This window comes from Trematomus bernacchii, unplaced genomic scaffold (assembly GCF_902827165.1).
Source record: "Trematomus bernacchii unplaced genomic scaffold, fTreBer1.1, whole genome shotgun sequence".
Lineage (NCBI taxonomy): Eukaryota > Metazoa > Chordata > Actinopteri > Perciformes > Nototheniidae > Trematomus > Trematomus bernacchii.
The window spans coordinates 1-23,064 of record NW_022987664.1 but is presented as its reverse complement, the minus strand read 5'-3'; the positions used below and the strand labels follow the sequence as shown (position 1 = coordinate 23,064).

At 39.6% G+C, this 23,064-nt stretch overlaps 1 protein-coding gene and 1 pseudogene across 1 annotated transcript; one reads left to right on the top strand and one right to left on the bottom strand.

Moving 5' to 3' along the window:
• The first annotated feature begins 1,119 nt into the window (after positions 1 to 1,119).
• On the top strand, positions 1,120 to 11,125 carry LOC117487099 (annotated as a pseudogene).
• A 3,011-nt stretch (positions 11,126 to 14,136) lies between these two features.
• Positions 14,137 to 16,377, bottom strand: si:ch211-132e22.4 (G-protein coupled receptor 20). Its single transcript, XM_034135751.1, has 2 exons — positions 16,139 to 16,377; positions 14,137 to 15,099 (listed from the first exon to the last, which is right to left on the bottom strand). The coding sequence occupies exons 1-2, from the start codon at positions 16,308 to 16,310 to the stop codon at positions 14,381 to 14,383; spliced, it is 891 nt and encodes a 296-aa protein (XP_033991642.1). The 5' UTR covers positions 16,311 to 16,377; the 3' UTR covers positions 14,137 to 14,380.
• Positions 16,378 to 23,064: the final 6,687 nt, after the last annotated feature.

Below are 23,064 nucleotides of genomic sequence, written 5' to 3'. Positions count from 1 at the left end.
GGCAATTCAAACTGCTTTACATCATCATTAACACTTAATAAGAAGACAACAGAAAGGAACACAATAAATAAACACAATGGAATAACAGATTCATAAATACCATGCATAAAAGAGATAGTTTAAAAATAACATGTAAATACGGTAGGTGGTAAAACAAGTTAAAAGACTTCTGGGTAAACAGATGTTGTTGACTTATGTAATACCTTGCTTTATATCTTGTTATTGTTCATTTGTAAATTCAACATGTATATTTTCTACTTTCTTGTTTATTTCTTGTCTTTTAATTTGTATTGGCTACTATGCCATGTCTTTTGATGCTGCTGCAACACAAACATTTCCCAAATTGGGATCAATAAAGTACTTCTTATCTTATCTTATCTTTACAACTTTTTGTCATGAATGTTGGACATACTGTATTCCAACCCAGTCTCACGGCATTTCGTGTTATAGTCACAACATTTATTTAATCTATTGATTCGTGTTCACCAACACAATTTTCGCATTTTTTTCGTGTCACACAGAACGATTTTAAAAGCAATGTATTTCTATTGGTACTATGTTTCGTGCCTGCATCACGTCTTGTTGTCCGGTCGGGTCTTGGAAGACTGGAAGCTGTGTGGTTCATAAAAACATTTTCTTACTCAATATCTTACCCTAAGCCTAACCCTAACCCTTTTATTTTAAATCGTATAATGTCGGAGTTTTTTTGCCGTCAGTGAGGAAAAGAAATGGCTCAGAGCCTCAGAATACTGACATCTGTATTTTATGTCATCTTTTTTCCTTCCAATGTGTTATTATTTGGTGCAGGCACGAAACATACTACCAATAGAAATACATTGCTTCTCAAGTAATTCTGTGTCAGAATACTGAAATCTGTAGTTTTTAAATCTGCTTTTCCTTCTAATTTGTTATTATTTACATTGCTTTTAAAATCATTCTGTGTGACACGAAAAAAATGCGAAAATCGTGTTGGTGAACACGAATCAATAGATTAATTTCGTGACTATAACACGAAATGCCGTGAGACTGTGTTGTGTATTTGTGAAAGACCGAAAAAAATAAAATATGTATGTATCCTTAAATCAACTCTAAATGTGTTCTTTTAGACACGCGGTGAAGATGAAGTTTGAGAACATCCTGGAGGAAATTGGCGGTTTTGGACCTTTCCAAATCGTCATCATCGTCCTGCTATGTGCCCCAAGAATCGTGCTGCCCTGTCACTACATGTTGAATAACTTTATTGCGGCGTTACCTCCTCACCGCTGTGATATCAGCACTCTGGAAAATGGAGGACTCTTTAGAAATTTGACCCAGCAGCAGAGACTGACCGTCAGCCTTCCTTTAGGAGAAGATGGCGGCTTCAGATCCTGTGAGATGTTTGCAGAGCCACAGTTTCAGCTCCTGGTGAACGGATCCAAACTCTTTGAGGCGACAACGGTACCGTGTCAGAGCGGATAGGTTTACGACAACTCCACCTTCACCGCCACCCTGGCAACAGAGGTAAGGACACAATGCTTTTATCAGTGATCAAACATTGTGTGAAAGATATCATATAAAACACATTTCAGCGAGCAGACGTTTTGACTTCACCCAAAAATAATGTAGGTGGGGCTAAAACTTTAATAATCACTTAAAGATCTGCCCAAAAGATTATTTTTTTTATTCTGAGAAAAAAGTCAACATTTTTAGAAAAAAGTCCGAATTCTGAAAAAAAGTCGGAGGTCTTTAAAAAAGTTGGAATTTTGAGAAGAAGTCTGAATTCTGAGAAATGTAAGAACTCTGAAAAAAGGTCTAATTCTGACAAAAAAGTTGTAATTTATAGACGAGAGCAAAACGCGGGACCAGTAAGGATTTTTTGAAAAAAGTCGGAATTCGGAGAAAAAAGTCAGACATCTGATACAAATAGTACTGAAAAAAAAAATAAATCATAATTCTGAGTAAGTCAGGATTTTAAAGGTCCCATGTCATGGCCATTTCTACTGATCATAATCCATTGTTGAGGTCTACTAGAATAGATTTACATTGTTCAATGTTCCAAAATCACATTGATTCTCATACAGCATCTCTCTATAGTATGTGTATTCACTCTCTGTCCTATACGCCTTGTTGGAGCTCCTGACCCCCACTCCCTATGAGCCCACTGTGTTCTGATTGGTCAGCTCACCCACTCTGTTCTGATTAGTCAACCACCATTACAGCTGAACATCAGTGTTTATGTGTTACAATGGCGTTTGTTAGCAACCAGAAAATGACACCAGTAAGGACAAACAGATGAGAATGCTACGTGGGGTCTGGGTGCCGTGTTGGCGGGACGTTGCGGGGCTCGCTGCTCCGCCCTTTGAGGCTCGAGGAACGGACAGTGTGAGCTGGATTACTGGTGTCGTTTCCTGGTTGCTGCGTGGGGTCTGCGAGATATCGAGACACTGCGGAGCTCAGCCTGAGCACACAGGTCTTTTCTGTGTTAGAGTTTTACTCGCTACAGGGTGTACTTTGAGGGTTTGTGACTTTGCAAACCGTTTACATACATACAACGCTACATAACACACAAGGGGACGGGTAATAACCGGAAAAGCATGTCATGGGACCTTTAAGATAAACGTCTTAATTCTCAGAAACAAACTGAATTCTCACAAGGAGACAAAGTTATGAGAAAATGGTTGTGTTTGAGGGCCCTGCATGATGAAACAGATAAACTGATCTGATGCTGTTTTCTCTGTGATCTGCCTCACAGTGGGACCTCGTCTGTGATAGGAAAAGCCTGACACAAACCACAAGCTCCATCTTCTTCTTTGGAGTGATGATCGGCTCCATAGCGTCTGGATTCCTCTCTGACAGGTGAATATAAAGTGTGAAACATATTTGAGTAAATGTTACTTATCTTCTACCACTGGTCTTCACTTTGATGGGAAACTGTGCCACAAATAGAGGTGGGAATGAGTGGAGTACAAATACTTTGTTACTGTACTTAAGTACATGTTTCTGGTATCAGTACTTTACTCCACTACTTATTTTTCTGACTACTTTTTACTTTGACTTCTTACATGTTGAACACACATACCTGTACTTTCTACTTCTTACATTTTGAACACAAATACCTGTACTTTCTACTTCTCACATTTTCCAAACAGGCTGGTTCCTTTAGTTTGAATGTGTGTTTGGTGGCGTGATCATTATTATTTAGAGTCATTGCGTGCCTATTGATTTGAACACGATCCGTGTATCCATCATTTCCTGGTCTTCTCTAAAGAAGAGGGACCAATGAAAACGTTGCCATGTTGCCGTTGTTCAGCATGGAAACATTCATTAGCTAACAATGACATTATTGTTCTATTAATATAAAGGGAGGTCAGGTACTCTTTAAAACAGCTGCTAGTTATGGGTACTTTTTACTGAAGTACATTTCAAAGCCCTCTTTACTTTGACTTGAGTAAAGAAGTTTAGTCAGTACTTCTACTTTTACCAGAGTATTTTTAAACACGAGTATCTGTAATTCTACTTAAGTAAAGGATGTGTGTACTTTTGCCTTCTCTGATCACAAATCTCCGCTGATGTTTATCTTACCATCTTTAATCTACTTTATATCTATCTCCAGGTATGGGAGGAGGAACACTCTTCTTGCTTCGTACATCATGGCCGCCGTGTTCGGCTTCTCCAGCGCGTTTGCAAACTCCTACGTTGTGTTCGCCGTCCTCAGGTTCTTCACCGGGTTCGGACTGACGGGTATCGGCGTAAACTCGGTGGTTCTCAGTAAGTTCTTAACAACATATGGAAGTGCATCGACAGCAACGGAACTTAAAATAACGGCAGAACTGTTTTATTTTTTTCTGGTTTTCTGTAACTGGAGCATTTTTGCTGACTGTAATACCAGCTTAAAATAAACCACTTAAAGTATTACATGTCACACATCAACACATTGCGAAATTGCTATAACCAAGTGTCTCAAAATACTAAGAAATATGTCATTTAAAGTGAATACGATACGATACGATACGATATTACTTTATTTGTCAGATCAAGTCTGAAATTTGACTTGCGTCACAGCAGCTCCAAGTCCAACATCAACAGACAAATATCCAGACACAAATACATGAAACACAAACAACAAACATTTAACATAACAGCACAATCAGTGAGAGAAAAGCTGCTCAAAGAGGCTTCAGCGTGCATTTGATCTGGGATTCAGCTCTGTATTTACTGTGAGGATTGGCTGATGCACAAAGGAGTGCTTCAGTCTGACCTTATTGAATCGTGGGACCCTGTATCTCCGATTAGATGGTAGCAGTTCATATTCACTGTTCAGAACATGCTTTGGGTCAGAGATGATGTTGTTGGACCGCCTCACTAGGTTGTTATGATAAGGGCAGCACTGATCGAGGTTTTACTGTAACTGGCCGTCTGTTCACAGTTTCTTTAACATTAACCAGTCTTTAAACACTGCATACTGCGTTCCCTTTAGTGTTTACTTCCCGTCTGTCTTCTTCTGCTGTTCCCTTTAGTGTTTACTTCGTGTCTGTCTTCTTCTGCTGTTTCCTTTGGTGTTTACTTCGTGTCTGTCTTCTTCTGGGTTGCGGTCGGATAATCCAAAAATCAGCTCCTAACGTCTAACCCTATCGTCTATTCCTTGACCTCTGAGTGAAACGTCACGGGGTTAAACCCCTGTTAGACCCCAAGCCTGTTTTTCAGGTTTCAGGCTCGAAAATGACATGCCCAGAACAAATGACTATAACTTCACTTCTAAAAGGGTTAAATTAATAATCTTTTTTCTCAAAGCAAGGTTACATCTGTGAGATGGATGTAAATGTGTCAGAATCAATATAGATGTTTCTGTGTCAGAGTGAATTCAGATGGAACATAGTAAAAAAGTGTAAATTCTTACCTCCGCCTAACAAAAAACCATTACTTATAGTGAAAACCACCCTTGGATGATGGGTTAGTAGCCTAAAAGCTTTAGGAATCCAAATTATAACATATAATAAGTACCCTGTATCAAGATTGAGGCAAAACAAGTGAAAATTGACCTTTTTAGAGATATTTAGGGAAAAAAAGTCCAGGCGGACTAAGCTTTGGGCACATTTGGGCACATCTGGTTCCATCAGTGCCATTTGACCTTTTTCAGGTACCAGACTGTAAAAATCATTTTATAACATTGAATCATCACTATAGTTATTCATTCCATAAAAAAAAAAAAAAAAAATTATTGTAAAATTTAACCTGCTAATTATTGTCATGGATTTGAAAACTGATGTTGTTTATTTGCTATGTTCTGGCTGCTAGCTCAGTGAGTTCTGGCCGTGCAGTGATGAGACCTATGCCAATGGAATCTGTGGAATCTCAGCTTTCAGATGATGTGTTGTTTGTGCAGAAAGTATAATTATAAATGATCATTTTTGTGAGTTATGAGCAGAAATAGCATTAGTCCGTATTTGCTAAGGGCTCATTGAAAGGCTTCTTGTGGGAATTATTTTTTTTTTTTTTTTTTTTTTTTTTGTATAGTCAGTTAGCTGAGTTTCTTCCCGTCAGCTGGGTGTGGAACATTAATAGTTTCATAAATGAAACTTCAGAGATCACACTGGTGCTAGCAGATGTAGCATTTTCGGACCCTTCGGTGGGTCCGTGGGGTTTAACAGTTAAGGGATAGTCGATAGGAGAATTCAAAAGGATTTAGGAGAAGAGACTGCAGTACTTTAGAGAATCCGACTGCACTTCCACTATCCGACGTGTTTATGATGCGCCAGTGGACGTCATGAATGTGCGTCTGCTGCTGTGGGAAAACATGGAAACTACAGTTTTCTATACAGCGGACTACAACATGGATGTTTAATAGGAACGAGGGACTACTGTAAACTCATCTAGAGACTCTGCACCGTTCTCTGATGCTGTTGCTTTATGCTTTATGAACGTGGACAACAGAGAAACATATTCTTCATGACCAAAGTTGGAATTGAAATAAAAAAGGAAAGTGAAACTTATGCTCGTCACCCTCTCCCTCCGGTCCACATTAATACAAAGGATCCCAATACGTATGATTGTATGAAAAGATTTTAAAATCAATACAAATGTATTTATTATAAACGTTAGTCCTTAACATCTATCACTGTGTATATCACCATTCAAACATCTTTTAAAAGTTGAACAAACCCCACACAGCTCAGTAAAGACTGTGAAATGTTGACTTTATTTGATCATTTCAGTAAAAACTAACGTTCATATTTCTCTTTTTGATTATAATACTGATGAACGTTCAAAACAAAGCAGTTTGGCAAGTGCCGACTGTGGCCGACTGTTGTGTGACGGTAAATGCTGCAGCTGCAAGGCATTGTGGGGCAGCATTTTCTCCTCTCCTTTCGTAAAGGGAGGTCCAGTGGTTCCTAAGCTAAAGGAGGTTATAAAGGAAGTTTGAAACCTCCTTTCCTTTCATTTAGAGAATTCGAACGGCACTTATCATGGCTGCCACTGAGGGACTTCCGGGTCATTTCACTCCGTTAGGAAGGTTCCTAAGCTAAATGGACTATTCGACTTCAGCCTTGCTGTTTCCTTTAGTGTTTACTTCCTGTCTGTCTTCTTCTGCTGTTCCCTTTACATTACATTACATGTCACTTGTTAGATGCTTTTATCCAAAGCGACTTACATACTCAATACTTTGGGCAATCCCCACAGGAGCAATTTGGGGTGAAGAGTCTTGCCCAGGGACACAACGACATGCTGATTGCAGTGGAGTTCGAACCTGTGACCCCCTGATCCGAACACCAACGCACAATCCACTGCAACACACGCCTCCCCTTTAGTGTTTACTTCCTGTCTGTCTTCTTCTAAATGAGTACAAAAATGAATCCACTTGGTTTTCTGACGGAGGAAACTAATATTTGTTGTCCACAGCTGACGTTTAATTGACCGGACTTCTTTCTGCGGATTGATATGACTTCACATGGTCCTTTTGATACTCCTTAGCAATGGTCTGTTTTCCTTAGCAACGGTCTATTCTCCTTAGCAACGGTCTGCTAGCGAACAATAATAGACTGGAATGTCCAAATTGACCAATCAGAATCAAGTATTCAACAAGGCTGTGTTATAACAGATCTTAACAGGTCATAGATAAGATATATAGATCACAGTTGGTATATTTCTGCAGGTAGATAGAGCCTTTATTGAATAGTGTACAAGATTTGTACAACTTTTTTTTCAGGTATACTCAAACTACCATGGAAATCCAAGGAAAAGAGAAATGAGTTGCAATATAATTGACTTGTTGTTTTGCCCACCTTGCAGGTATTGAGTGGGTGGACACGGACCACCGGTCGTTTATCGGTGTGATCGGCAGTCTCTCCTGGTGTTTAGGGAACATGCTATTGGCTGCGTTCGCCTACCTGGTGAACGACTGGAGAAACCTCACCATGACCGCCACCGCTCCGCTGGGACTCGCTATCCTGACCTGGTGGTGAGAGAAACACATCAAAGTTTTCAACAAAATGAACAATGGAAATGCAAAGCGCTTCTCAAAAAGCTACTGTTATATTATATAATTTATATTACAACATATAACGCTTTGAGCCCCAGGAAAAGCGCTATATAAATAACATGTATTATTATCATTATTATTATTAATAATTTGAGATAAAAGAAGATCCTTTAAGCAAGAAAAATTACTAATAAATTAATTAAAAAACACTCCATTACAAGTAAATCCTACATTCAAAATCTCAGTTAAGTCAAAGAACTATTATCAGCTAAATGTATACCTAAAGTACTAAATCTCTGGAAAGAATTACCTCCATATGTGATATACTGTATTATTACATATAAGGCATTATAAGTTTGTCAATATTGTTGCCTGAAGTACCATTATACTATTTTAGGCAAACATAGTTCTGATACACACATGTTTCGTGAAATACTCAAGTAAAGTCAAAGTACTTCAAAATTAGACTTCAGTACAGTAGCCTAGTAAATATAATAATAATAATACATGGGATTTTTATAGTGCTTTTCCTAATGCTCAAAGACGCTTCAGAACAGAAACAATACAAAGAAAACAAAAAATGTCCACCACTGGTTTCAAAATGAACAATTTAGACGTCCTCTTGTTCCACTCAAAGTTGTTTTTAATGTTATTTAAAGTAGGTCTTCCTCCATGTTTCATCTTATTGTTAATAATTGTGAATATAATTGACATATGTATTTATAAATGTATGATTGCAGGTGGATTCCTGAGTCTGCCCGCTGGCTGTTGGCTCATGGGAAAGTGGAGAAAGCCAAGTTTTACCTCGACAAATGTGCCAAATTCAACAAGAGAGGAGATCTGTCGGACAAAATAAAACTGGAGGTGAGTTTGAGCTCGATGTCGATGTCGCTGTCTGAAGCTTATATATTTTGACGTGATAACATTTATTTTACCCCAAATGTTCCCAAATATATCAGACCAAGCACAACCAAGTTGACAAAGTACCACTTGCATAAACCATGACATTACAATATAACAATGTGACTTTAACTACTTAATATGTACATGAGCATGGCCATTTAAGGGTTGTTGTTAAAGAGAGGGATGATTGGTGTTGAAAGGACAGATCAAACAGGAAAAAGTCATATTAAAACCTTAAGTTTCTAAGGGAAGGAAATAATGACAGCCAATAATAACTCTGTCAATGGGATGTCTAAAAGTATTTAACCTTACTTCTTTCTCTGAACAGACACTGTCCAGCATTGAAAACGAGGAAAATAAGGACAAAAACTACACATACCTCGACCTGATCAAGACCCCGAAGATGAGGAAACTAGCTCTTCTGACTGGGATTGTTTGGTGGGTATCGTCTCGAAAAAACATCTAGAAATATATTTTAATTTAACATGAATGATCAACGATGTGTTGTTTATCGTATCCTGCAGGTATGGCGTTTCCTCCACGTATTACGGCATCAGCCTGAACATCAGCGGCTTGGGTTTGAACATTTACCTCACACACTTCATCTACGCTGCCATCGAAGTGCCCGCCAAGCTGCTGACGGGACTCTGCATCGCCATCAACATCTTCCTACCTCAAGGTGACAGGAACACGTTTACATTTTCAAGTTTCAAGGCTTTTATTGTCATGTGTACAGAGCTACAGTGTAGATATGAGAATGAACATCTGAGGTCACAGGCTCCTCCAACACAATACAACAGATACAATAGTACAGGTCTGATCTGTAGAAGTTCCTCTCTGCTATAATGTATAGCAGAGTTGGTGCGGTCGGCTCGCATGTTGCGGACCAGGTTAAAAGTACACGGCGAAAAGTAAACAAACACTGAAATAATACGAAAAAGAGGCAGAGTTGGAGAGGAGCCAAAGACACGGCAGCCATTTTCACCCGGCGCACGTAACGTAAACATGTAACAATTGTAAATATGCAATGGTCTTTAATGTTAAATATTTATTTGTAAATCATTTAGTATAATCACATTTATTTCATAATTCTGTGTTCTTCACTTATTAAACGTTCACTACCTGACTAGGTCGGAAATCAGTGGGCGGAACCTCCAAAATTCAGTCACTGTACTCAGAAGATTTTTTTTTTTGGGGACTTCCCCACTTTATATTGTGTCCTTCAAGATTTCCTCTTCCCTTTTTGTGAATGTGTTTCACGTGAGAAGAGTCAGTGCGAGGAAAAACTAATATAATAACTACTGATTCGTTATATGTCTCATCCATCAACAACATAAACACAACGCAGACACCGCGAATCGACACCGGTTACACACACGGGTCCTTTTCTAGGCTGTTTTGTGAACGGTCAATTGACACTTGGATTTACTTTCTTTATCCTATATATATGTTGCTCTGTTGGGACTTCAGTTTTTCATTGCGATATCTACACTGTAGCTGCTGTGCAAATGACAATAAAGCTTTGAAAATTGACACTTGAAACTTTCTTTCTAGATCTGTGGCATCTGCGTATTATTGTCGGCATTCTTGGAAAAGGTCTGTCCGAAGCTGCCTTCACGACCGTCTACCTCTACACAACGGAGCTTTACCCCACGGTCGTCAGGTTGGATAGATGGATGGATGGATAGATAGATAGATAGATAGATAGATAGATAGATAGATAGATAGATAGATAGATAGATAGATAGATAGATAGATAGATAGATAGATAGATAGATAGATAGATAGATAGATAGATAGATAGATAGATAGATAGATAGATAGATAGATAGATAGATAGATAGATAGATAGATAGATAGATAGATAGATAGATAGATAGATAGATAGATAGATAGATAGATAGATAGATAGATAGATAGATAGATAGATAGATAGATAGATAGATAGATAGATAGATAGATAGATAGATAGATAGATAGATAGATAGATAGATAGATAGATGGATGGATGGATGGATGGATGGATGGATGGATGGATGGATGGATAGATAGATAGATAGATAGATAGATAGATAGATAGATAGATAGATAGATAGATAGATAGATAGATAGATAGATAGATAGATAGATAGATAGATAGATAGATAGATAGATAGATAGATAGATAGTTAGATAGATAAGTACTTTATTGATTGCAATTTTGGAAAAAAATTGAAATACATAAATAAATAAATATAAATTACTCAAATATAATAAAAATAAATACGTAAAAATATAAATGTAAATAATATATAATAACACAAAACAATTATACAAAAAAACAAAAACATATTATTATTAAAAATAATATATTGCATTACCATTTCTAATGATTCACCGTCCCCTTCGTTCTCTCCAGGCAGAACGGCCTGGGCTACTGCAGCGTCATGAGTCGTCTGGGGGTCTCTGTGGCTCCTCTAATTCTGATGCTGGAGGACGTCTGAACTCCTCTTCCTCAGATCATCATCTGCTCCGTGGCCTCAGTCTCTGGCCTGGTGGCGCTGCTGCTGCCCGAGACCCTGAAGGAGAGGCTGCCGGAGACCATCCAGGACGTGGAGCAGAAGACAGTGTTGGTGAATTAAAGGTCACCTATTCTGCAAAATCCACTTTTTCATGTCTCTTCTACATCAACATGTGTCCCCTCTTCTTCATGTCTCTTCTTCATCAACATGTGTCCCCTCTTCTTCATGTCTCTTCTACATCAACATGTGTCCCCTCTTCTTCATGTCTCTTCTTCATCAACATGTGTCCCCTCTTCTTCATGTCTCTTCTACATCAACATGTGTCCCCTCTTCTTCATGTCTCTTCTACATCAACATGTGTCCCCTCTTCTTCATGTCTCTTCTACATCAACATGTGTCCCCTCTTCTTCATGTCTCTTCTACATCAACATGTGTCCCCTCTTCTTCATGTCTCTTCTTCATCAACATGTGTCCCCTCTTCTTCATGTCTCTTCTACATCAACATGTGTCCCCTCTTCTTCATGTCTCTTCTACATCAACACGTGTCCCCTCTTCTTCATGTCTCTTCTACATCAACATGTGTCCCCTCTTCTTCATGTCTCTTCTTCATCAACATGTGTCCCCTCTTCTTCATGTCTCTTCTTCATCAACATGTGTCCCCTCTTCTTCATGTCTCTTCTTCATCAACATGTGTCCCCTCTTCTTTATGTCTCTTCTACATCAACATGTGTCCCCTCTGTGTAAAGAGACTGAAAGTTTCAGGAACAAAGATTCTCTCTCTTTTTGTCCTGATCCATTTCTATAAAAACCTGTCTGAAAATGAGCTGATCAGATTTTGGCCACTTTGTGATGTCATAACGATGTGTTGTCTTGTGTAACCATTAGCCAATCACCAACCAAGGTAAACCCCCCCCACCTTATCACCTGAATCTCCTCCTAGAGCACCATTGAGTTATTTTTAACCAAATCTCTCTCAGAGGGGCGTGGGGAGGGGCTCCTTATTTTCATCTAAAGTAACAGACAGAGAATCAGCACTTTGGAAACAGGGCTGAAAAAGAGGGGATTATGGGTAATGCTGCAATGATCTGTTTGGTGTTTCAGCCAATCAGAGACAGGCTCTGGATATATCTGAGACATGTAATATATTGATGAAAAACAGTATAATAGGGGACCTTTAATACTATATGTGGGAGTTTTGTCGCCATCTGATGGTAGAAGTGAGAATTACACAACATCAAAACGACTTTTTTTTAAATCATGGACAGGGTTGGGGGGTCTAATTTAAAACGTATTGGATTACCTCAACATCAAATGCAATGCAAACAAAAAGAAGATTAAATAAATATCAATAAGATGTTTTTTACTGAAGTGTTTTATGTAAGACAGCTAAACAATGTGACCTTAGAAAAGAAAGATATTTAGGATCAGAAATGGTTTTATTGACAGGAAAACCTGCCTTTCATGAAGCACATTCAGGCACATGAGCACATACTACAGTTTAAAAAAGCAGGAATAAAATCTGAGCTTTAGTTTAATACACACATGATCAAACCCTTTAGTAAAAGCACGTTTAACATTAACACCTCCTCTTTATGAGATGAAGCACCTTACATGCAGTTCTCTAAATATGGCTTCACCCATGTGCATTATTAAGCCCCGCCCCTATTCCAGTTCAGGAGATGTGATTGGTCTGAGATCACATGACCTGCAGTGTGTGTCTGTGTATAATAGGTTGTCTATTTATTGTCATGCTCTTTGTCATGTGCTGTTTGATGACCCTGATGAAGGTCAAAGCAGAACACACTGATATTAAAGATTCCTCAGGATTATCTGATGTAAATATTGTAATTGTATAAGTGTTGGACTCATGTATTATGTTTTTAAAGTAACTGATGTAGATAGGAAGGATATGAAATGACAGGGACAATGGATGTAAATGATCCTAATTATCTATAAATCCCATATCCAACACGTCATCATGTTACTGTAATCTGTGACAACGGTTTCTTTTTGTTTTTTACATGAGAAATAAACTCATGAATAAATACTTGATGCTCAATGAAATATCATCCAAACTAAATTATAACTCATACATTTGGGAAGTTATCCATATTAAATGTCCGTCTTTCTTTGAGTTATATTGTGTTCGACTGCCTTATTTATTCCTCATCACAGGTAAGTATTTTATAAATAGAGACATTCAAATCACTGCTATATTCACAATGAGACCTCTTCCAGTCAGTTAAGCAACATCCAAATGCTGCATATTATTTATTTCAAGCATACGGCCAGACATGACACTTTGCTTGTGGTGCGATGTAGTGAAATACATTTACCTAAATACTGTATATCTGAGTACTTCTTCCATCACTGCACTGCCTCTTTTGAAGGGGGATTAGTTCACCGAGCAGATTATTGTTGCTTCTCATGTTCTTCAACATCTCCATGAAAGATTAGAGTCTTTCCTCGATAATCTAACTTTGTTATGAATGGTTTATTCTTTGACGTGAAGAGTGGTTTTGGCCTCTAATCCAAACACAATTGTTCCCAAATTGATGAATCAAAGCCTGGTCTCCAAAAAAGTAAAACAGAACACATACGGAGAGATCGTGACAACAAAGATATTAAAGAAATAGTAAACAACAACCACTACATTACAACTAAGACAATCAACACAATAAATAACTCAAACACTTTAAAATAAAAATGTCCTTTGTAAGTGCGTAAACATTGTCATATAAGCAATAAAGTATTTAAAATGAGCCCCACTTCTATCAGTTGTGATGAACACAATAATGCATCAATCCAGTAATTTACCATACGTATGATGTATGAAGGGTCCGTTAGCATCACAATAACTTTTACTTTTGGTACTTTAAAGGTAGGGTAGGTAAGCATGGAGAAACCAGCTCGAGTGCGCTAGAATTTGAAAGTACGCAGCCGAAAATAATCTGCCCCTTCCTTCAGACTTCCTTACAGAGCCCCTCCTCCAACACACACGAACGTGCACATGACCAATGAGGGCACGAGATAAGTTTGTGCACAGATGGAAGGCTGACAGGCAGGTAGGCCATCCAGTTATTTTAGCCGGGCCGGCTCAGATGATTGGTCGTGCTTTTTACAGTGCCACGGCTTCCACAGATGATATTTTTTGATGTATTTATTGTCAAAGCATTTAATGTATTCATTGCTATCGGGATGTTAAGAGCATTCCATGGAATATAACAAGTGTTTCTGAAGTGAATTACCTACCCAACCTTTAAGGTACATTTTACTTGCTTAAGATTTAGTTTGCAGGACCTTTGCTTGTAACAGAGTATTTTAAAATGTGGTATTGGCCATTATACTCGAGTAAAAGACCTGAGTTATTTTACCATCACTGCACTTTGTCCTTTTTGATTAGTTAATCGAGTCCTTGATGAGCAGGGTCCGTCCTGACTTGCTAACTTTGTGGTCTATTCTTGGACGTTAAGTGTCTCTATCATTGGTTTAATCCAAACACAATTGTTCCCAAACTGAATTAAAGCCTGGTCTCCACGCTCTCGGCCACAGTCTCCACAGTTGGACTCGTGTTTTCTCTTCTGTTGTGACAGCAGGGCAGCGCCAGCATCACCTCTTTGAACCCTTTGGTCATGAATATGTAAATAAAAGGGTCCACCAGGGGGCTGAGGTACAGCAGCATGTGGGAGACCAGACCCAGATATTTCACCGTCTCCCCGAAGTTCAGAGCCTCCAGGAGGACGCTGAGGATAAACGGCACGTACAGAAAGGTGTAGTTAGCCAAAATGGCTCCGATCCCCCACACCGCCCTCCTCCTCTCGGGGGTTTTAGGGTTGGATCGGGAGCACATCACGGCTCTGAAGGAGTCCACGGCGAAGAAAAGGAGGAAAGGGAACGGAGCGAGTAGAGACACAGCGAACCAGAAGCTGTATTTCAACACGGCGAGGGCCAAAATACCGAACGGAGACGCCCACATTAACAACGTGACAACAGGAGATCGCCGAACGTTACCGCAGAAAAGCAGACACTGAGGGTAGGCCACCAGGAGATGGCGCTCCTGAGCGATGAACAGCATAAGGGTGACGTTCGTGACAATGCCGAAGTAGAAGATGAAGTCGGTGGGGTTAGAGGAGAAAACGGTGTTGGACTCCGAGTCCTCGTCAACGCTGGGACGCCCGAAGAAACTCACGATATCAGAGACGAGCAGGAACACGACGTGCATCGGGATTTTGTTCTCACCTGGAGAGAGGAACAGAAAGGATCAATGTGATACTTCTTAATTACTTTCATCGAGCAAAATTATATAATATTTGACCTGGAAACACCTCAAAATGTGTGGTTGTGATCAGCAGTTTCATCTGTTCAAATGCTACTGTGGAGAATATCATAATATAAGGCAGGGGTCGGCAACCCCTGGCACCGTAACCAGTGGCACGCGGCACCGTAACCAGTGGCACACTAGGAATAAGTGGAATAAGTGTGCAAAATATTTAAATTGTATTTTCGGATCCTGAACGAGACCGCCGCCAGAGCGCTTCTCCCCGTTCCCTGCAGAAGGAAGCCATGCACGCAGCGCAGCCCCGCTCTCTTTAACTCCAGGCGACTTTCTGCCGCTGATCGTTTCACCACAGAGGAAAGCACTTCACAAATTGCAGTACCCATAAGGAGCTGTACAAATGTGTCTTTAGTTGAAAGCCCAGTGGCGATCTGCTCATCTCTCATCGAAATAACATGCTACACAGGGGCGGACTGGCCATCTGTGTTCTGGAGAATCACAGAACGGACGATCGTCCTTATTATTATGCCGTTTAAACCAATTATTTAAATTTGTTTGTTAAATTTGGCATCATGTAAGTTGCGCTGACAGGTCCACACACTGCTTCCCCGCAGCGAGGCTCCCCCCGCCAGTTCACGAGCGTCGAGCTCTTCACCCCCCCCGTTGATAATTCACGATCGTCGGCACGCTGATAAAATAATTTGTTTTGAATGTCACTTCATATCAAAAAGGTTGCCGACCCCTGATATAAGGCCTAGAGGCAAAACACAATATTTGTGATCGATGAAAGTGGTAAATCGATTTGACCCGTACACAACAGGAGGGAGGATTGTATCAGTGATTGGACATGTGAGCAACAACAACCACACACACACACAACACACACACACACACACACACACACACACACACACACCACACACACACACACACACACACACACACACACACACACACACACACACACACACACACGCGCACACACACACACACACACACAACCTTTGGACAGGTTCTTCAGGGTGTACAGAGCGAGCCCGATGGCCGGCAGCCCGATGCTTAACGTCAGCCAGCGGATCACCTGAGACGCCTGGAAAGAGCCGGTGGAGTTTGAGTTTCCGGAGACGTTGAGGAGGACGAAGACAGCTGATGCCACCGAGTTACCGTCAGCCATAAGAGGAGGAACATCAGAGGATATTTATACGCTCAGATGTTCAGATTAGCATCGAGATCCTCAGCGTGGAAACAGCTTCAGTCTGGATTCAGTCAAATCAAAGAGTGAAATCAGGCATTTTTATAAATAAACATTGCACATTTGTGTCTTAAAATTTATATTTTAAACTAGGTCTAACCTTCCTGTTTCCTCAGGTCAAATTTGTCCCGTTTTGTAAATGTGTATGTTAGAATAAAGGTTTTTTTTCATCTAATTGCCACAAAGGTTAACAATCACTGATATTCACTTTGACAAATAACAGTTCAATGTTGAAGCCGGGGCTCTAGATTTAATGTAAGTCTGATTTAATAGGCCGAACATCAGAGAGATATTTATACACTCAGATGTTCAGATTAGCATCGAGATCCTCAGCGTGATTTAGTCCAAATAAAGAGTTGCAAGAAAAATTGCACATTTGTGTCTGAATATTCACATTTTAAACTGGTCTTACCTTCTTGTTGTCCTCGGGTCAAATTTGTCCCGTTTTTGTAAATGTTGGAACAAAGCATTTTTTCATCTAATTCAATGTTGAGGCCAGGGCTCTACTTTTACTGTAAATCTGATTTAATAGAAAGCAGCATGTTATCAGCAATTGACTTTATTTGGCATTAATGAATCTATAACTCCTAACAGTTGATTTCAGCTCTAAAATAATTAGAAAATAAGATCAGGAATTCAGATTACTGCAGGTTTCATATTCTTTTCGACCCTATATAGCATTTAAATATCCATATATCGTAAACTGCCTTTCTCTCATCATTTACAGACTTAATATAATAAATTAAGGTATTTGGGTCGGCCTATTTTAAGTTTCCAAAGCACATTCATCATACTGAAGCGTTATCTTACCTGCAATAAAATGCTGAGTCAGTCTTCCTCCATGAAGCCATCAGTCGTCATCCCTTCTGCTTTTAAAATCTTGAAATGTTTCGAGGTTAGTGTTGAGTTCTGGTCAAATATCCCAAATGCCCACTTCCCAACAAGCCCGTCTGTTTCAATATCAATAATCATGTTTGTGTCCTGTTTGTTTTTTGTGTTTGCGTCACTTCTTCTTGGAAGTAATGTATGCAGCACTGAGCGTTTTATCAGCTGTCTGCTTTGAATTCAGCTCTATAACGCAGGATTAGATATTTGCATGAAAAGCTGATGTCAATATCTCGCAATGGACTTTATCTTAACTGTATTCCTGTATGAGTGGCGCTACAGTGAAATAATTATGGGTAACTCCAACAATTACACATGAAGATCAATTTAGTAGCACTTTTAAAGAGTCCTCTCCTGCTGATGTTCAGGTGTATATCAGTATGTAGTGTCTCTACTTTAAAGAGTCCCCTCCTGCTGATGTTCAGGTGTATATCAGTATGTAGTGTCTCTACTTTAAAGAGTCCTCTCCTGCTGATGTTCAGGTGTATATCAGTATGTAGTGTCTCTACTTTAAAGAGTCCCCTCCTGCTGATGTTCAGGTGTATATCAGTATGTAGTGTCTCTACTTTAAAAGAGTCCTCTCCTGCTGATGTTCAGGTGTATATCAGTATGTAGTGTCCTCTACTTTAAAGAGTCCTCTCCTGCTGATGTTCAGGTGTATATCAGTATGTAGTGTCTCTACTTTAAAGAGTCCTCTCCTGCTGATGTTCAGGTGTATATCAGTATGTAGTGTCTCTACTTTAAAGAGTCCTCTCCTGCTGATGTTCAGGTGTATATCAGTATGTAGTGTCTCTACTTTAAAGAGTCCTCTCCTGCTGATGTTCAGGTGTATATCAGTAGGTAGTGTCTCTACTTTAAAGAGTCCTCTCCTGCTGATGTTCAGGTGTATATCAGTATGTAGTGTCTCTACTTTAAAGAGTCCTCTCCTGCTGATGTTCAGGTGTATATCAGTATGTAGTGTCTCTACTTTAAAGAGTCCTCTCCTGCTGATGTTCAGGTGTATATCAGTATGTCGTGTCTCTACTTTAAAAGAGTCCTCTCCTGCTGATGTTCAGGTTATATCAGTATGTAGTGTCTCTACTTTAAAGAGTCCTCTCCTGCTGATGTTCAGGTGTATATCAGTAGGTAGTGTCTCTACTTTAAAGAGTCCTCTCCTGCTGATGTTCAGGTGTATATCAGTATGTAGTGTCTCTACTTTAAAGAGTCCTCTCCTGCTGATGTTCAGGTGTATATCAGTATGTAGTGTCTCTACTTTAAAGAGTCCTCTCCTGCTGATGTTCAGGTGTATATCAGTAGGTAGTGTCTCTACTTTAAAGAGTCCTCTCCTGCTGATGTTCAGGTGTATATCAGTATGTAGTGTCTCTACTTTAAAGAGTCCTCTCCTGCTGATGTTCAGGTGTATATCAGTATGTAGTGTCTCTACTTTAAAGAGTCCTCTCCTGCTGATGTTCAGGTGTATATCAGTATGTCGTGTCTCTACTTTAAAGAGTCCTCTCCTGCTGATGTTCAGGTGTATATCAGTATGTAGTGTCTCTACTTTAAAGAGGCATAATATGGCCTCTTTAAGCTCTTCTGGTGAACACAGAAAGTCATTCAAAGGGTTTTTAATATCCCAGTTTCTTACGTATTATGTCCTTTGTTTGTCAGAGTCTCTACAACCCCCTCTACAGACGGCAGCAGTGCAGGATTATTATACATCTGAAGGTTAAAAGGGTCAAGGCTTTTGTCCCACATTGAGAATGAGAGTGGATTTCATGCTCAAACTCTGCGGTGCCACAGTGGGAAAATATCCAAGATCAGGTTCAAATGCAATCCACATGCTCCGATATTACACCATAAGAGAGAGAGGTTAAATATACTTATTTAGTGTATTTAAATACAGACTACTCACTCTACGGACAAATGACCTGATGCATGCAGGAACACCCTTGTTAAGTTTCACATTTTTTACATTTAGCTCTTCTCTGTGAATGCCTGTAAGCAGACGTAATGACAATGAAAGCTCAACTGGGGGCAGTCACATGCAGAGAAAGGACGGGAAGAGGACTGCAGGTTAGCAAACAGGGATGTTCAGAAATTACAACATCATTTCTGTTTCGAATCGGTTTTTTAAAAGAAACAACAAAAGGATTCACGTTGTATTGCAGTACTGATAAACTAATCAGAATCAGAATACCTTTACTCGTCCCACAGAGGGGAAATGTACTTTTGTTACAGCAAGTAAAGAGCCAGAGACAGCTTAAAGGTAGGGTAGGTAAGAATGGAGAAACCAGCTCGAGTGCGCTGGAATTTGAAAGTACGCAGCCAAAAGAAATCTGCCCCTTCCTTCAGACTTCCTTACAGAGCCCCTCCTCCAACACACACAAACGCGCACATGACCAATGAGGGCACGAGACAAGTTTGTGCACAGATGGAAGGCTGACAGGCAGGTAGGCCATCCAGTTATTTTAGCCGGGCTGGCTCAGATGATTGGTCGTGCTTTTTACAGCGCCACGGCTTCCACAGATGACATTTTTTAATGGATTTTTTGTCAAAGCACTTAAGATATTTATTGCTATCGGGATGTTAAGAGCATTCCATGCAATATAACAAAAAGTGTTTCTGAAGTGAATGACCTACCCCACCTGTTAAACCCCACGGACCCGCCGAAGGGTCCGAAAATGCTACATCTGCTAGCACCAGTGTGATCTCTGAAGTGTCATTTATGAAACTATTAATGTTCCACACCCAGCTGACGGGAAGAAACTCAGCTAACTGACTATATGAAAAAAATTCGACTTTATACTGGTACCTGAAAAAGGTCAAATGGCACTGATGGAACCAGATGTGCCCATATGTGCCCAAAGCTTAGTCCGCCTGGACTTTTTTTCCCTAAATATCTCTAAAAAGGTCAATTTTCACTTGTTTTGCCTTATTATATGTTATACTTTGGATTCCTAAAGCTTTTAGTCTACTAACCCATCATTCAAGGGTGGTTTGCACTATAAGTAATGGGTTTTTTTTAGGCGGAGGTAAGAATTTACACTTTTTTACTATGTTCCATCTAAATTCACTCTGACACAGAAACATCTATATTGATTCTGACACTTCTACATCCATCTCACAGATGTAACCTTGCTTTGAGAAAAAAGATTATTAATTTAACCCTTTTAGAAGTGAAGTTATAGTCATTTGTTCTGGGCATGTCATTTTCGAGCCTGAAACCTGAAAAACAGGCTTGGGGTTAACATCAACCAAGAAGCATGCATACAAATACTAAGAGATAAAACTAGAAATAACACAATTTACAAAATACACATCCAGTACCAGTAACAGTCAATAAGCAATCAGGTGAAAGTATTAAAGGTGGAAGTATGTATTGCACATAAGTAGTATTGCACAACAGGGGTGTTACAGTGTTTGTTGTTGTGTCTACTACGGAAATTACAACATCATTTTTACTTCAAATAATTGTTTTAAATGACAAAAATAACAAAATAATTGTTTTCTTCTTCTTCTCCTAGTTTAATGGAAACCTGACTCGCAGACTTTCACAACCTCTTTCATGTAAATAATAATGAACTGTTCCCCTCCTCCTCCTCCTCTTTCTCCTCCTCCTCTTCCTCCTCCTCCTCCTCTTCCTCCTGTTCCTCCACTTCCTCCTTATTCTAGTGTAATTGTACCCAGACCCACAGACATAGAGACCTGTATCATGTAAAAAGGACTAAAAACCAGTTTAACAACGAACAATTACTAAAAAGAAACAGTTGCACATTAGACCAGAGTGTGCCGCAGTGATGCAGGAATGAGTCTGAAGTCATCTCTTCTTCTTCTTCTTCTTCTTCTTCTTCTTCTTCTTCTTCTTCTTCTTCTTCTTCTTCTTCTTCTTCTTCTTCTTCTTCTTCTTCTTCTTCTTTTCTTCTTCTTCTGCTTCTTTTAAACAGACACAGAGTCTCCGGGTTGTTTCTCAATGTCGAGTACCGCTTGCTTGGTAGCACATGTCTGCCGAGCATTCTTGCTTCAGAAGCGACGTCAAGAATACTTCCTGACATTCGGAAACAAAGAGTGGAACAGGCTAGCAAGTGTGCAGGTGTGCGTCATATGACGAGGCCCCGCCTTACATCTTCCGCCACAGATTTTGGGGAAATTGGGTCCGTGCGCAAAGCATTGTGGGGATTTTAAGGCCGCGAAGTCTACTGATGTGCAGACTCGATATTTCTCCAAACGGAGTACGCCGGGCTCGGTAGATTTCCAAGTATACTGGAGATTGGAACAGTACTTCGGCGGCACTCGATGACGTAGTATGCTTGAAATAGTGGCTCGGAAGCAGCTTTACTCGCGATTGAGAAACACCCACTGTCTCATGAGGGATAGAACCAGTTTAAAGAACAATGTTGAACCAGTGTTTGCCTCTGTGTAATCTGAAGTGCTCTGTAATCTGCAGAATGTGACTCTGAGGTCCTGCTGCTTCCTCAGTGAAGGTGTCAGATTCAGTGCCTGACAGGAGGATCAGCTAACACTGATCCTGGGACAGTTACTGAATAATACAGATGGCAAAAGTACACACATCCTTTACTCAAGTAGAAGTACAGATACTCGTGTGGATAAGACACGATAGATAGATAGATGGATAGATAGATAGTGTTTAAAAATACTCTGGTGAAAGTAGAAGTACTGACTAAACTTCTTTACTCAAGTCAAAGTAAAGAGGGCTTTGAAATGTACTTAAGTAAAAAGTACCCATAACTAGCAGCTGTTTTAAAGAGTACCTGACCTCCCTTTATATTAATAGAACAATAATGTCATTGTTAGCTAATGAATGTTTCCATGCTGAACAACGGCAACATGACAACGTTTTCATTGGTCCCTCTTCTTTAGAGAAGACCAGGAAATGATGGATACACGGATCGTGTTCAAATCAATAGGCACGCAATGACTCTAAATAATAATGATCACGCCACCAAACACACATTCAAACTAAAGGAACCAGCCTGTTTGGGAAATGTAAGAAGTAGAAAGTACAGGTATTTGTGTTCAACATGTAAGAAGTAGAAAGTACAGGTATTTGTGTTCAACATGTAAGAAGTAGAAAGTACAGGTATTTGTGTTCAACATGTAAGAAGTAGAAAGTACAGGTATTTGGGTTCAAAATGTAAGAAGTAGAAAGTACAGGTATTTGTGTTCAAAATGTGAGAAGTAGAAAGTACAGGTATTTGGGTTCAAAATGTAAGAAGTAGAAAGTTCAGGTATTTGTGTTCAACATGTAAGAAGTAGAAAGTACAGGTATTTGTGTTCAACATGTAAGAAGTAGAAAGTACAGGTATTTGAGTTCAACATGTAAGAAGTAGAAAGTACAGGTATTTGTGTTCAACATGTAAGAAGTAGAAAGTACAGGTATTTGGGTTCAACATGTAAGAAGTAGAAAGTACAGGTATTTGGGTTCAACATGTAAGAAGTAGAAAGTAAAAAGTCCTCAGAAAAATAAGTAGTGGAGTAAAGTACTGATACCAGAAACATGTACTTGAGTACAGTAACAAAGTATTTGTACTCCATTACTTCCCAACTCTGTGAATAATGCAGACGGAGATACAGACAGGTTCATCATCCGGGGACGATAAATAACCAGCTGTTAGTCCTGATGACAGACGGTCGTCCTCTGGCACGCAGAGACAAAGGAAGGAAAACATAGAGGACATCAGAGACTATAAACAGCAGCGTCTGCTAATATAACACGCTAACAGGTATTTATAATAGAATAGATAGATAGATAAGAGATAGATAGTATAGATAGATAGATAGATAGATAGATAGA

Excerpts from the sequence above, each read along its gene's own strand:
- si:ch211-132e22.4 (XM_034135751.1), bottom strand. The coding sequence starts at position 16,310 with ATGGCTGACGGTAACTCGGTGGCATCAGCTGTCTTCGTCCTCCTCAAC. Across the intron at positions 15,100-16,138 it reads CCTGAAGAACCTGTCCAAAG|GTGAGAACAAAATCCCGATG; the intron begins GTTGTGTGTGTG and ends TCCTCTCTCCAG.